General features: G+C 46.2%; 1 protein-coding gene across 1 annotated transcript in view; it reads left to right on the forward strand.

The window, feature by feature from the left end:
* The window catches only part of LOC147605826 (uncharacterized), a 48,333-nt gene that overhangs the window by 2,641 nt on the left and 29,406 nt on the right, over positions 1-16,286 (forward strand). Inside the window, exons 2-3 of the mRNA XM_086792315.1 lie at positions 6-168; positions 324-487. Coding sequence (XP_086648441.1) covers positions 6-168; positions 324-487 — 327 coding nt within the window. The remainder of the gene's footprint in view (positions 1-5; positions 169-323; positions 488-16,286) is intronic.

Genomic DNA, 16,286 nt, shown 5'->3' on the forward strand with positions numbered 1-16,286 from the left:
GCCAGCACTCGAGCTGTTCAAAAGCTAATCGAGACATTGCAGACTCCTGAGCAAATATCTATGGTGATCTCATCTCTGAAGGGAGGTGTTGTGACCCTGATTAAGGATTTAAATGGAAACCACGTGGTGCAGAGATGTTTGCAACGGCTCAGTAATGAGGACAGGCAGGTAATAAAGATGACTTCTATGTACTTAATTAAGGCATGAGTGGTCTCTTCTTGTTTTTTCCTTTCATGTTTAACTTTGATTGTTGCTGACCTTTATGTTGGGCATTAAGGTCTCTTTTGATAACAAGTGATTCTGTTTGGTGATTGACTGAGCAGTTTATATTTGATGCGGCTGCATCTCATTGTGTGGAGATCGCTTCACATCGGCATGGATGCTGTGTACTGCAGCGTTGTGTGGATTTTGCCTCAGGGGTGCAGCAACAACACCTGGTTGCTGAAATTGCTACTAATTCTCTTGCACTTTCTCAGGATCCATTTGGGTAATTACGCACATTTTTTGCTTCTTTGATCATTATCACAGAACCAGAACTGGAAGCAGTTTCTTGTCTAGCTATTGGACTCTTTCTGACATTCAGGAAGGTACAAGAGCGGGTGCTTTGAAATTGTCACTTTTTTCTTTTAATCATTGTCAATGTCTGCACTCCATTTTTAAAGAGCTTGGATTCTATTCTTGAGTTTTACTCTAGGATCTCCGGTCCATAAAGGTGGATTTTTATGCATGCTTGTGCACTCCGTCTCTAGCTTGTAAAAGATAGAAGTGGCTGGCTTTATGGAAAGGTTTCCTCTGTTGAGGTTGATGTGAGCAGAGTGCTTTCTCTTATGCAAAACAGCCACTCTGCTACCTTCTTAAGGAAGTGGAGGGAGTGGGCATCTATTTTGATGAATTAGGAGTGTGGTTAAATATGGCTTCTTCTCCCTATAATGGGAGGCCTTACAAATATGAGCTAGCAAATGGTCGGTATGAAGAGGGAGCATTGATTCTCAACCGTATTTGCTTGCTTCAATGAATAGTGTGCGATCAATTTTGAATCCCTCTTCAATACATCCGACCACCAGAAGTCTTTTTATGTCCAGCGGGAGTTGAAGTCTTTTTGTGTCCAGTTTTCCTTTGTCAATAGGAACGTTACATCTTTAGCGTGGTTTAGGTTGAGACGACTAGCTTGGGGCTACTTAACCTAGGTAGTGGTTAATAGAGGCATTAGGCTAAGTATAGCATCAGTTATTGGATGACCAGGTAAGTTGGTTTAAGGCTCAAATATAGAGATTGATAATACCATCGTGACTAGAGACTACTCTGTGCGATGACACCCTAGGTTTATGTCTAGTTTCTTACTCCAAGAAGCTCTTGCAAGACAAACTCACACACACAAACCAATTGGTAAAGTGATGGACAGGTCATCCCCCAACTACCGGTGTCCCATACCACCACCAGAGCCCACTGTCCAAGTGTTTGGCTAAAGCCAAGGTCAAGGCCTTGCTTGGGTCTGATCCCTAGGAAGTCCCTGTCTGGGATGCCAACTTATGAGCTAATGACTCCATCGTACATGATTTGGCTGGAATTAAAGCACAACTGTTAATAAATAGATCGTTTACACTATCCCACACCATGTGTCCATAAATCAGTGCCCCTTTCTAGGGCCAACCATCAGTGTAAGCCTTGTCTTGGTTATATTTTCAATTATGTTATGGTCTTTGAGGCCATAACTTACTCCCTTCTTTAAACTAGACGCTATAGTCATTTAATGGAGAAGGTACTCGAAAGAAAGTCCGGGAACTGCTTATTAAAGGACTCCAGAGTCTCCCAAGAACTATCATCTTTCGTACAATCCTTCCACTTGATTAGCATTTCTGGAACACTCCTGTTCCTGAGTGCCCTCCCATGATAGTCCAGAATCAATTCTGGCTCTTTTGGAACATATTGAGTTAGATCTTTAATCGAACAATTTCATCATTCAAAACAAGACTATTACCAGCCCCCAACACCTCTTTCAGTGTACTAACATGAAAGATAGGATGAATCCTCACCCTTGGTGCTAAATTTAGTTTCTAGGTTACATTTTGAGGTAAGGCCCACTAAATGGAGGAGAAATTTTGTAAACTGATCCGGTTTTCTTAACAGCTGAATTCTTTAAGATCTAGAAAAAACCATTTGAGCAATCTCTAACCAGTACTGTGCTGTCAATATGGAATATGATGGGTGTCTGTTGCTAATGAGGGGTGTCTTCTTGCTCAACATATCCACCATTGTGAGGATGCAGTTAGTTTGAAACTGGTGACTCTTTGGCAATTGCATAGCCGTATTTTGTTCCGGCCTTTGAGCCTTGCTTCCTTGGATCAGCTGGGACCTTTCCATTCACCCCTTGCATCTGCCTCAAGCCACTCTCTGCTGTGGTCTCCATTGGTTGTGTTGCCCCTTTCAGGCCACAAGATGTCGAGACCAGCCTGTGGCCACCGAGATCTTATCCCCTCCGAAGTGCTTCCCTTTCACTTCCTCTCTTTTTGACGATGTGTTTTCTTGGGCTTTTGACTGCATCTGGTTCCCCTTCACGCCTAGATGTAAGCCTAGCGGGGCGTGCCGTGATAGATTCAACCACGTGTCCAAGATATAATGATAGAGAGAGAGAAGGGAGAGAAGGGAATAGGGATCTTGCACAGACTAGACTACAGTACACCACACTGAGCGGGGAATATGCCCCGCCTCCTTTTAGGAATTTATTTAGGAACAATCCACAGGCACATTGGCCAGGATCAATACAACAATGAATACAAAAGCAAACAAATATGCTGATGTAGAATTCCTTAGTCGATCGAAGTTGGTGTTGAGGCATGAGATCTCTGATGCCGAGCACACCACGGGGATGACCCACAAGAATCTCTCACCGGGCTAGTACCAGATCCAATATCCAAGTCCAAGTCCAAGTCCAAGTCCAAGTCCAAGTCCAAGTCCAAGTCCAAGTCCAAGTCCAAGTCCAAGTCCAAGTCCAAGTCCAAGTCCAAGTCCAAGTCCAAGTCCAAGTCCAAGTCCAAGTCCAAGTCCAAGTCCAAGTCCAAGTCCAAGTCCAAGTCCAAGTCCAAGTCCAAGTCCAAGTCCAAGTCCAAGTCCAAGTCCAAGTCCAAGTCCAAGTCCAAGTCCAAGTCCAAGTCCAAGTCCAAGTCCAAGTCCAAGTCCAAGTCCAAGTCCAAGTCCAAGTCCAAGTCCAAGTCCAAGTCCAAGTCCAAGTCCAAGTCCAAGTCCAAGTCCAAGTCCAAGTCCAAGTCCAAGTCCAAGTCCAAGTCCAAGTCCAAGTCCAAGTCCAAGTCCAAGTCCAAGTCCAAGTCCAAGTCCAAGTCCAAGTCCAAGTCCAAGTCCAAGTCCAAGTCCAAGTCCAAGTCCAAGTCCAAGTCCAAGTCCAAGTCCAAGTCCAAGTCCAAGTCCAAGTCCAAGTCCAAGTCCAAGTCCAAGTCCAAGTCCAAGTCCAAGTCCAAGTCCAAGTCCAAGTCCAAGTCCAAGTCCAAGTCCAAGTCCAAGTCCAAGTCCAAGTCCAAGTCCAAGTCCAAGTCCAAGTCCAAGTCCAAGTCCAAGTCCAAGTCCAAGTCCAAGTCCAAGTCCAAGTCCAAGTCCAAGTCCAAGTCCAAGTCCAAGTCCAAGTCCAAGTCCAAGTCCAAGTCCAAGTCCAAGTCCAAGTCCAAGTCCAAGTCCAAGTCCAAGTCCAAGTCCAAGTCCAAGTCCAAGTCCAAGTCCAAGTCCAAGTCCAAGTCCAAGTCCAAGTCCAAGTCCAAGTCCAAGTCCAAGTCCAAGTCCAAGTCCAAGTCCAAGTCCAAGTCCAAGTCCAAGTCCAAGTCCAAGTCCAAGTCCAAGTCCAAGTCCAAGTCCAAGTCCAAGTCCAAGTCCAAGTCCAAGTCCAAGTCCAAGAATCACTTGCTCATCCCATGAGTAATCTCCATAACTCCTAGAGCCTTGTCGATGAAGAAAACCATGGAAAAGCTCTTTCTGGCAAGGAACTGATATAAAACTTGTTTTAATGGTTTTCGAGTGATAAAAACCTCCAAAAAGAAATTTTTGGATCAGTTTTAGGGTTTTTGAAATCTTCAGCCCGTATAGCTTCGCACATGTCCGTACAGCTCCATACATGTGTCCGTATCGCCCATGCATATGCCCATACAAGTCTAGGGCTAATTGTACATCTGAAAAGCAAGTTGGAGAAGGTGTTGATGGCGAAGAAGTTCTCCATGATCATAATGATGTTCACACACACTCGACGATCTCTTTCATGATGCCACAAGAGAGGTTCAAGTCTTTTTATATCTGAAGAGGGATCTACTTTTTACCAAAAGCTTAACCAAGCTTTTGATTTTGCCTTTTTCCGTTTGCTTTCCACTTTATAATACTCACTCTTGTCAAAGTTCTTTAACTTTGCTTTTCTAACTTCATGGCCTTGCTTTTCGGTCGTGGAGGTGCTTTTTGAAAACACAGCTTTTAGCTTTTTGGTCCGGCTCAGTCTTCTCTTGCTAGTGCTGCCCTTGGCTCGCGGTCAACCTTTTTTGACTTTTTGTTTTTTCTTGCTTTTTGACAAAGATTGGTGCTTTTTCTTGAGCAAACCTTATGGACCCTGTCCCCATACCTTCTTCCACCTGTCTGGTGTCCGGGCAAGGGTCTATCATGTGAAATAGACCTAGGAGGGCCAAATAGTTACACCACCCTTAGTTGATCTCTTTCAGCAGCGGATCTCCATCTCCTCTTAGTGGACCTCAATGTTGTCACGAACCATGACGACCAGCAGCCAGGAGGAAAACACACCTTAGTTGTAAGTGAAGGGGTCTCCGAGACGAGAAGTGTCACCATTTGGCTCCCTGAACAACTAGGTATCCTTAAATAAATGCAAAGATGGATTCTCACTGGATCTTTCTATGCATTTGGACACCGGTTTGACTGGTGAATCACCCTCGGAATGTCTAGTATTTGGGCTTTGTTGATACGATCAGTAGTCCCGTGACATGGATGTCAGAATATGCAGCGGAGATGATGACCAAATCTGGGAACACAAGAGCAAAAACGCAGGCAGAAAAAACAGCACAAAAAGAGAGAGATGTAGGCGTGTAACTCTGCTCTGATATACACAAGAAGATCCCGAATATGATACAAATGAGGTATGGGGGCTGAGGAGCTATATATACTCCCCTAGAGGGCAGTCGGCCAGCACTGGAAGAGGCCCACGATTGGACAAAACCCACGACTGCTGAAAAACAGCAGTCGGCCAGCATCTGGTGCCCACGACTGATCAAATCCAGTCGGCCAGCACTCTGACAGCCCACGACTGCTACAGATGCAGTCGGCCAGCTTCAGAGTGCTCCTGGCATCACCTGGCAGCCCTCCCAAGCCTCAGAAAAATGGGAAAAAATAGGAAAAAAATACGGAGTGTGGGGAAAAATGGGAAAACACCTCATAAGGGCGGGCACACCCACAACAAAGGCCCTGGTGTATAAAACTAGGCAGGAGATGACTTCTAACACCCCCTCTCAGCTCCTGGCTGTGTAACCAACCACTGGGAGCTGGGGTGCCGCCTGAGCAAATCCTGAGAGCGACTTCGTGAAGAGGTCCACCGTACTGTCCTCCGTCGAACAGAACTCCAGCAAGATGTCATCAGCAACAATCTGTTCACGAACAAAGTGCCTCTGGATGACCAAGGGTTCCTTCAGTGGAAGCCCAAACCTGCAATGTAACCTCCTCATGCTCCGTAAAACTGCTCCTCGGGCATAAGTAGATCTCCTCGTGTCCGGATCTCCTCCCCAAACCGAGTCACTCCAACCGTGGAGTCGGACTCCATCCAACAATCCCCCTCCTGTGTACAAGAGTCCATGATCCTTCGCATGCCGCAGAAACCACAGGAAACGCAATCCTGCCTCACAAAGAGACATCTGCAACCAAGAGCTCAGCTGCCTCATCAGGAAGCTCCCGTCCAATCCGGTGTCCATCAACCAGATCCATGAACCATACAGCTTCTGAATCACAGAGACATCACACTGCTCACAAGGATCAACACCTGTTACGGTGCACAAGCAGGTCCTGGAAACCTTCTGAAGACCACGCAAGGCCTTCTGAAACCTGTCAACCACCCCCTCTGAATCCGGAACCACAAAGCCTGGAGAAACCACCTCCTTCTGCAAGTAGTCACCTGTCACCTGCCTAGCTTTCCGAAAGGTTCCCGTGGAAAGAACATCCTCAACTACTGGAAGTTCTATGTCCCGAACACGACGAGACATCAGAGCATAAGTGACCTGTTCAGCTTCCTCTGACTCACGAACACAAGAACTACCAACCTCAGTACTGGAAAGTTCCTGCCAACTGCTGCCATCTACTGGTAAGCTATCCACCACCTGGTCTCGGAAAGCCCGTACCTGCAGCGTATCCACACTTGAGTAGCCATTACTAAACTGCCACTCATCACAATCCTGAGGACCTGGGAGAGAGAGTGCTGAAAGCCTGTAAACTCCATTCTCCACTCCACCTTCCCAAACCACTTGGCCTGTTGCTTTGTCCCGGAGAGCAACAAAATGCTCATCAAACTCCACCCGTATGCCAGTCTTGCAAACCTGATGCACTGACAACAGATGAAAACCAAGTGCCGGAACATACAACACCTGGGAGGAATGCTTCCCCCCTCTGCCATCGGGAACTATCTCCATCCTGCCCTCACTGTGAACTGGGATAGTGGACGTATCCCCAGTAAGAATATGACCAGAAACCATGCAGAGATCCTGTAAACCGGAACGGGAAGGAGTCATGTGCCTGGAAGCACCACTATCGAGAATCCACTCCCGAGTATCCATTGCGGAGAGTCCTCCAATCTCCTCCCTGCCTGAAGAAAATGAAGCATCGGTGTCCATCACCTCCAGGTGCACAAAAGCCGGAGTCTTCGTGATTGTTGAGGAGTCTTCACCCTTCTCGGTCTTCCGCTTGGGACACTGCCTCCAGTAGTGGCCTTTCTCGCCACAATCATTACAGGTCCTCTCTGCCTTCAGTTTCTCGCGGTCAGCGTCGGACATCTTCTCAGAAGACTTCTCCGATGAAGCCTTCCCCTTGCCCGAGTTACGGCCTTTCGACCGTTGGCCAGTAAAGGCCTCCGAACCTCCACCCTGAGGAGGGTTCGTGAATCGTTCCTCTTGGTCCAAGACCATGGGCACAAGCTCCTCCCACGTGATGGTGCTGAGCCTGCCACTGGTAATCAACGACGAGTAGAATGCTGAGTACGAAGAGGGCAAATGTGACAGCAACGTGATGGCCATGTCCTCTGATGATATCTCCTTCCCAGCCTGGAGAACTTCCTGCTGAAGAGCCTGCAGCTTGTTAATATGCTCCCGCATCGTCGACGACTTTGCAGGGCTCATAACCCGCATCTGTACTTCCAAAGAAATCCTCTTCATGGGCGATACCCTGTTGTACAGAGAAGCCAAGTGCTGCCATATACCTCTGGCCAGCGTCATGTGCTTTACATGATTAATTACCTGTGGTGTGCAATTGAGGAAAATAAACGAACGGACCCTGGCGTTGACGCGATCCCACATCTGCGTCTGGGCCTCCCGGTCCTTTCGGTTTGACGGTAACTCCCCTTCCTCTACTTCCGGCCGTGGAACACCAACAACGACGAAATCGGCGAGATCGTAGGACTCCAGAACGGATTCCATCATCACCTTCCATATGCCGTAGTTGCTCCCGTCCAACTGACGGTCCACCGGGAACGTGGGGAGTGTCGGGATCTTCACATGTCTCTCGGCCATCTCAAACAGATCTGCCATAGCGGGGATGTACTCTGAAAAGGGTGGGTGGGTGGGAACAAAGAAGAACTGATACCTGCAAGTGGCTGTCCAGCAAATCAGCCCGCCTTCCTCTTGCTTCTCCTCTTCCCGAACAGTCCAAAACAGTCCACCAATCAGCCACAAAACAGCCCCCTCTTGCTCACACAAATCCCAAGACCTATCTAGAGCCTAGGCTCTGATACCATGTCAGAATATGCAGTGGAGATGATGACCAAATCTGGGAACACAAGAGCAAAAACGCAGGCAGAAAAAACAGCACAAAAAGGGAGAGATGTAGGCGTGTAACTCTGCTCTGATATACACAAGAAGATCCCGAATATGATACAAATGAGGTATGGGGGCTGAGGAGCTATATATACTCCCCTAGAGGGCAGTCGGCCAGCACTGGAAGAGGCCCACGACTGGACAAAACCCACGACTGCTGAAAAACAGCAGTCGGCCAGCATCTGGTGCCCACGACTGATCAAATCCAGTCGGCCAGCACTCTGACAGCCCACGACTGCTACAGATGCAGTCGGCCAGCTTCAGAGTGCTCCTGGCATCACCTGGCAGCCCTCCCAAGCCTCAGAAAAATGGGAAAAAATAGGGGAAAAATACGGAGTGTGGGGAAAAATGGGAAAACACCTCATAAGGGCGGGCACACCCACAACAAAGGCCCTGGTGTATAAAACTAGACAGGAGATGACTTCTAACAATGGACTCGTTTTTCCAAAAGGATGGGAACTTTGTTGATATGATCAGTAGCACTTCTTGCAGTGCAGTGTGGAGGTGTGACCAGTATGACTAGGAACACTGGTTCTCGAGGTCATCTAGTATGACTAGATTCCTAGGTGAGATACATGGCTTGAGAACGGGGGATTTCCAAAGATGTTTGCATATGCATTTCATTTTATGTGTATGCGGAAATAAAAGATTTATTAGATTTATGACTTGTTTTCATGCTTGCTTATGTCCGGTCTCGTGGCGCTGGGGCGCCCAAAATTACTAGCTACGAGGCTGTGTGGATGCCTTTGCTTGTTGATTAGTGAATTGGCTTTTTGTAGGTGTCGAAATTGGCCATTGAAAGTCCCAAAACCCATGTTTAAAACTTAGTTAAGTTTTATAAAATGGAGTGTTCACACCCACATTAAAAATGGGTGTGAACACCCCAATGGGCACACAAACATTTAAGTCATTTGTAAGAGGACTTGATGGACACAATATCATGTATGAGGGCTTGTGGTATTTAAAATAAAATAAATGAAGGGCTTCGATGGCCATGTGGGTAACTTCTGGAGCTATTGCATGCTTACAGCATGGTGGTCGACGTGGGGGAAGGACAGCCGGCTCGCTTTAGACTCGGGCTCTTGCTCTCTTTTGGTAGACCAAGCAAAAGCGAATCCCTCTCATACGTAGGTGGGCCGAAGCATTCGAAGTTCTTTTTTCTCTCACAGGTGGCCAAAAACGAGCAATGCTTTCTCACAGGTGGCTCGAGACCTTCGAAGTTCTTTTTCTCTCACAGGTAGCCAGAAGCATTCGACGTTCTCTTTCTCTTTCTCATAGGTGAACTGAAGCGAAGGGATCCTGATTCCTATCTCTCTCTCATCCAAAGGATTGAAGCGAAGTGATGCTTTCTCTCTATCTCATTGATGAATTTAAGCGAAGAGATCGTCTCTCTCTTTCTCTTTCCCACCCAGTGGACTGAAGCGAAGGGGATTCTCTCTCTCTCTCTCTCTCTCTCTCTCTCTCTCCCCCACTGGTGGACTGAATCAGCTGCACCATAAAGAAAGGGGAATAGTTGGTCATAAACTGTGCTTTTACCACAAGACAGTTTGCTGCATACAATCTACATCAAGCTACAGTTTTACCCTCGGCTCAAGAGCTGTTTCATGGAGCAGCAAGAGACAGAGGCAGAGTACCGGGCCACTTGTGGTGCTGCTTGCGAGGTTGAGTGGCTAAGGAGGTTGCTTGGCGAGATTTGGTTTCCATAGAAGGAGCTCACGGTCATCCAGGGAGATAACCAGAGCTGTATCGCTATTGCTCGGAACTCGGTCTTCCATGCTCGGACCAAGCACATAGAGATACAATATCACTTTGTTCGTGGATGGTGACATCTTGTAACATGCGGAAGCTTCGGGGAGGATCAGTAACTTCAATGCTCAGAAAATAATGCGCATGCCTACAATAAATGCTGGCCACCAGATGTCTCAAGCCTGGCTGTTGGGCTGCCCCACATTTGGATTATAGTCCCTTGGGGGCTGTGTGACTAGTCGGCCACCTGTCCAAGAGCCCTAGGGCTGTCTATATCACTCCTATGGCTATCCCATGGCTAGTGGGTACAGCCAGGGCCTTTCTGGCCCTTATGGGGGTTGTCTTACACTTTCCCCATGCCCACATGTATCCTTGGGGTAGCCCTATGGGCTGGCCCCTTTCCTATATGCAAACCCTAACTATCTACACATTGTTCTAGAATCCAGTATCATACCAGATACCCAAAACCATTGACATCATTCCAGAGGGGGACTCACAGCGCGGACTGGCACTATTTCATGTGCAGGACAATGCACACCTGACCTTGGACTCATGTGCAAGACAATGCACACCTGACCTCGAATGACTGGAATGGAACCCTGGCTGACTCATCCCGGACTGGGCTCACATGGGACCAGTTTTCCATCCCAGGTCCCGCACCTTTGGATAATCTGTCAATAACGCCAATAATAATCCGTCAATAACGCCGGATAGTCGTCAAAAAACTTTGTCAAGCCATACCGCTTCGTGGGTCCCTCGGTCTTGATACTTCGTGAGGAACTGTCTTTGCCTTCAGCCTGAGCCATGCTTGAAACGGTGCAAAAGGATCTATTCTGGAACCATAACTTCAGCTTCATCAATAATATCTGGTTCTGCCTCGTCTTTAACTTCTGAAGGGATCGGACCTGCATATGGCTTTAACCAACTGACGTGAAACACATCGTGCATAGTCCAACTCGGAGGTAGCTTCAACTTCATTGAAACCTCGTTAATCTTTCTCTGGATGGAAAAAGGTCCGAAGCTCCTGAAAGACAACTTTGGGCATCGCTTGCCCACATGTTTCAACCTTTGCTTCATAATCCGAAGATAAACCCAATCCCCTTCCGAAAACTTTATATTCCTTCCGTCTTTATTGGCCTGTCAAGTGTAGGCCTCTTGCGCTTTAGCCAACCTGTCTTTTACTGACTCTAAAATCTCTCGGTAAGGCTCTGTCACTCTGTTTGCTTCAGGTACTAAAGACGAGGTCCCCGTCAATAGCGACTGGAATAGTCTTCCAAACGCTGCCTCATATGGAGTCCTGCCAATAGTTGAAGAAAAAGAATCATTAAAACAGCTTGAACTAAAGGCAAATATGATTCCCACTTACCTTGCTGATTGTGGACATAACACTTCAGTACATCAAAGACCAATTAGTTGTAGATTTTCGTGTGGCCATCTGTCTGTGGGTGATATGCATTGGAAAAATTCAATTTAGTACCAAAGTTATCAAACAATGTCCTTAAAAAATGATTGGTAAACTTGGCATCTCATTCTGACACTATAGTCCTAGGAATCCCACCAATCAGGTACCAATGCCGAATGAACAACTGGGCAACATCCTCGACGGTCACATTGGCCTTGCATGGAATAATCATAACAAATTTGCTAAATCTATCAACTATAGTTAAGCACTGAGTATTACGCTTACCCGGACTGGGAGGCAAATTCGTGACAAAGTCTGTAACTCGCGGGTGCCCGGGGGACTAGGGCCTTTGACACACTTGTTGATACCATCAATGCATATTAAAACATTTAAACATGGCCACAACCTTAATACATATCCATCATCACTTTGCATAAAACATAAAAGCTGGACAAAACATCCACAAATGCTAAAAATGGAGCTTGCACATGTGACACCGCATAGAGGCCGGAATGGGCTGACCCCCCCCCCCCCCCCCTTGGAGTATTTTATTACCCAAGGAGAATAATATCATGTACATGCTTTGCGGGCCTTACTCTCCCTAGGGGAGATGCCGGATTATCCATATACAAATGCCATAACACAGCCCAACACGAGGCTACCAAGCCGGAACACAGGTTGTAGAAATGCTGAGCCAACAATATAATCCATATACCTCCGTGTGGGTACTGATTCTTCCCCAAAAACCACGGGTCTTCATGCAATAGAGCTGGTACATCAAATACAACTCTCCATTCAACCGGTACAACAAGTACAGTGGTTGGTACAACAGGTACAATGGTTGGTACAACCGGTACAATGGTTGGTACAACAAGTACAAGGATTGGTACAGCCAATATAGTGGGTGGTACAACAGGTACAAGGATTGGTACAACAAATACAATGGCTAGAAATCATAATAAATGATTAAATATCCTTGCCTTCAGTATTTCTTCACGATGGAAGCCTCCAAAACAGTCCCCAACAGCCAATATTCTTCATGAGCAGCCTTCAAGAGAGAGAGAGAGAAAGAGAGTAGCCATCATTAGGGCAGCCTGCAACGGTGGTAGAGGCTAGTGTGCAGCAAGAGAGCCTCTATTAATGAAGAGAGGGCTCCAATTTATAGATTTGGGGCTCCCATGAGTGAAAATGGAAAGAGAAGGCTATGATGACAAGTGGAGAGACACACAATAGCTAGAGTGACAAGTGTGAGACCACTTGTCTCACTTTGATCCCCTTTCTAACAAGTGTGAGGCCACTTGTCTCACTTTGATCCACTTTCTTGCCACATGTCCCAATCTAAGAGATAGATGTAATGACGCGAACAGAATCTCCATCGGAGTGGGGCCAAAAATAGCAACGCTCCTAAATTTTAGGAGTGTGGTCCTTTGTATTCCAGGATAATCCCTCATTCCCAAACCTTGTACTTTCCAAATATTTAGACATCCTGGAGTCCACCAAACCCCTTTCATACTGGGAAATGTCCAAGTTGGTGACATCCTCCCCAGCTTCTTAAAAGTTGTCCGCAACTTTAAGCTTGAAGCCATATGTCGATATAATCATGTCCCATCAAGTGGGCGAGATGAGACAATCTCAAAAATCCAATATAACGGAAGAATCCATGTCCCAAAGAAATGGGTGAGACTAAATAAGTCTCCATAATACCAATATCAAAAGCATGTCCCAAAATAAATGGGCGAGAATTCCATGGAAGATATGCTAGACACAGGCACAAGAGCCAATTGTGTCTCAATCACTAATATCAATGCCAATGAAAATCACCAACCAGGTGCTAAGACACTTAAATAAGTGCCATGCACAAGAAACTAGTGCCTCGCACAGAAACATGTGCTATGCACACAAACTAGTGTCATTCAAGAGCACAAACCATGGTGACAGAAAAGCTAGTTCTCCATAGTTCTGGCAATCCTTTCTCCCAATCCCAACAGTTCCCATGTTCTCCCATACAATCCCAACTCTGATCAACAAGCATGGTGTGGAAACAATGAAACACTCACTCCACAATCGCAACACAAATCCACGTGTATGGTGGAGTGTTCATTGAATTGCCCTCTCACAATCCCAACATGAATCCACATGCATGGTGAGATGAACAGTGAACCTCTTGGCCTTTGTATGGGGAGATAGTGATTCTAATATGGCTTAATAAATAAATAAATCCATGTTCCAAATAAATGGGTGAGACAAAACAGTCTCAAAAGTCTAGATATCATAATCCATATATCTCCGTGTGGGTACTGATTCTTCCCCAAAAACCATAGGTCTTCATGCAATAGAGCTGGTACAGTAAATACAACTCTCCATTCAACCGGTACAAGTACAAGTGGCTGGTACAATCGATACAATGGCTGGTACAACAAGTACAAGTACAATGGTTGGTACAAGAAGTACAAGTACAATGGCTGGTACAACTAGTACAGTGGCTGGTATAGCAGCTACAATGGTTGGTACAACAAGTACAATGGCTAGAAATCATAATAAATGATTAAATACCCTTGCCTTCAGTATTTCTTCGCGATGGAAGCCTCCAAAACAGTCCCCAACAGTCGGTATTCTTCATGGGTAGTCTTCAAGAGAGAGAGAAAGAGAGTAGCCATCATTAGGGCAACCTCTAACAGTGGTAGAGGCTAGTGTGCAACAAGAGAGCCTCTATTAATGAAGAGAGAGGGCTCCAATTTATAGATTTGGGGCTCCCATGAGTGAAAATGGAAAGAGAAGGCTATGATGACAAGTGGGGAGCCACACAATAGCTGGAGTGACAAGTGTGAGGCCACTTGTCTCACTTTGATCCACTTTCTTGCCACATGTCCCAATCTAAGAGATGGGTTCTTCCATAATCTTTACCTCTAAAAATATCCCAACTAGTAGACATTCTGTCATAGGCACTTTGCCAGCGCGTTCTGAAGCGCTCCCTTGAACTCGTCTTTGAGTCACTCAAGGTAATGGGGCGGTAGAAACCGCTGCTTAAGGTCGCGGACAAACTCATCCCACACATAAGTTGCCATACCTAATCTGGTGTGGGCATGAGCCCATTGGGTCCACCAAGGAATGGCCTCACCTTCCAAGTACCAACTGACTAAGATTACTTTGTCAGTATCTGTCTTTCTAACTGCGGCAAAGTAAGCTTCAAACTGATGCAACCATGAATAAAGAGTTGTGGGGTCGAGTTTACCATTATACTTACTGAAGTTCATTTTCTTGGGAAAATGATTCGAGGGCGCCGTTGGTGTCAATCTGGCGTTCAAAGCTGCAAGGTAACGCTCATGTTCCACGCATCGCATGGCTTCATCTTTCCGTTGTCGAATCTCCAATGCACGCATCTGCAACTCGAGCAAAGAACTTCGTTGCGGTCGTGACCCTGTGAGAGGGTCCCTTTGTAGAGGATTTGGAATCTGGGATACTGAAGGAGAGGAAGAAGGAGATGGAAAACGCGGCCCTGGAGAACGGGTGCGCTCTGTGTGGGACAAACAGAATTAGGGTTAGGTTAATGTGGGAGACATAAACAGAGAAGCAAGAGAGAGAGAGAGAGAGAGTTGTGGGATAAGTCAACTCATGAGGCATGAGTGTGTGACTCCCCTATCACACATGTATATTGCACTAGTACACATAGTGCACTTAGTACATTAAAAGTACTAAGTGTACTATGTACTATAACTTATGGGCTTGTACACACTATAAGGGTGGGCATAGTGCCTTTACCCCAACAACCTCCCACTTAAAGGCAAAGTGCCCTTAAATGAAGGAGAAGAAAAAATCAGCATGTACATGATAATATACAAGACCATATCAAGGCTGAAAATGGCCTCATCCAATGCCCATCAAGTGTCTGCAATGAGCAAACCGCTCCGGAGGCAAACTCTTTGTCAACAGATCAGCCGGGTTGTCATCCGTATGAATCTTAACAAGCTGAATTTGCTTGTTCTCTATCACCTCTCTGATGAAGTGATACTTCACATCCACATGCTTCGTCTTTGCATGAAAGACAGGGTTCTTTGCCAACTGGATGGCACTCTGACTATCACAATGCAACAATGGAATATCCCTTGTATAGCCCAAATCAACCACTAACCGAGATAGCCATAATGCCTCCTTGCAAGCCTCTGTGGCTGCAATATACTCGGCCTCTCTAGTAGATAAGGCAGTACACTTCTGCATCCTGGATATCCATGACACAGCACCTCCTGTGAATGTAAACACATAACCGGTAGTAGACTTCCGGTTATCTGGATGACCGGCATAATCCGAGTCCGTGTAACCATGCACTAATGCATCCTGTTTGCCAAAGCAAATGCACATATCCTGTGTGCCCTTCAGGTATCTCATGACACCTTTCACTGCTTCCCAATGCTTCTTGCCAGGGTTGGCCATGTATCTAGAAACCACTCCCACTGCAAATGCAATGTCCGGCCTAGTAGCAACCATGGCATACATGAGACTGCCACAAGCTGAAGCATACGGAATCTTGGCCATATCAGCCCTGTCTCTATCTGACTGTGGGCTGTCCATAGCACTGAGTTTCACATATGGAGGCAAAGGAGTACTAGTCTTCTTCCCCCCATCCATATTGAACCTCTGCAAAACTTTGCCAATGTATTCCTTCTGAGACAAATACAACACATGCTGATTTCTGTCCCGAAGTATCCGCATACCCAAGATGTGATTTGCATCACCCAAATCCTTCATATCAAAGGTTTGATGCAGCCTCTGCTTCAAGGTATCCATCTCCTTACGAGATTTCCCGGCAATCAACATATCATCAACATACAAGATGAGGATCAATAGACTGCCATCCAAAGCTTTCTTGGTGTACAAGCAGTGATCTATGTCACTTCTCCTGAATTTCTGGGATTTCATGAATGTATCAAATTTATGATACCATTCCCTTGGTGCCTGTTTGAGCCCATAAAGACTCTTTTTCAGCTTGCATACAAGCTTCTCCTTTCCACTTACTGCATAACCCTCTGGCTTTTTTATATATATCTCCTCATGGAGATCACCGTGAAGAAAAGCAA

The sequence above is a fragment of the Cibotium barometz genome, chromosome 58, assembly GCF_041138505.1.
Source record: "Cibotium barometz isolate CiBa-2024 chromosome 58, ASM4113850v1, whole genome shotgun sequence".
Lineage (NCBI taxonomy): Eukaryota > Viridiplantae > Streptophyta > Polypodiopsida > Cyatheales > Cibotiaceae > Cibotium > Cibotium barometz.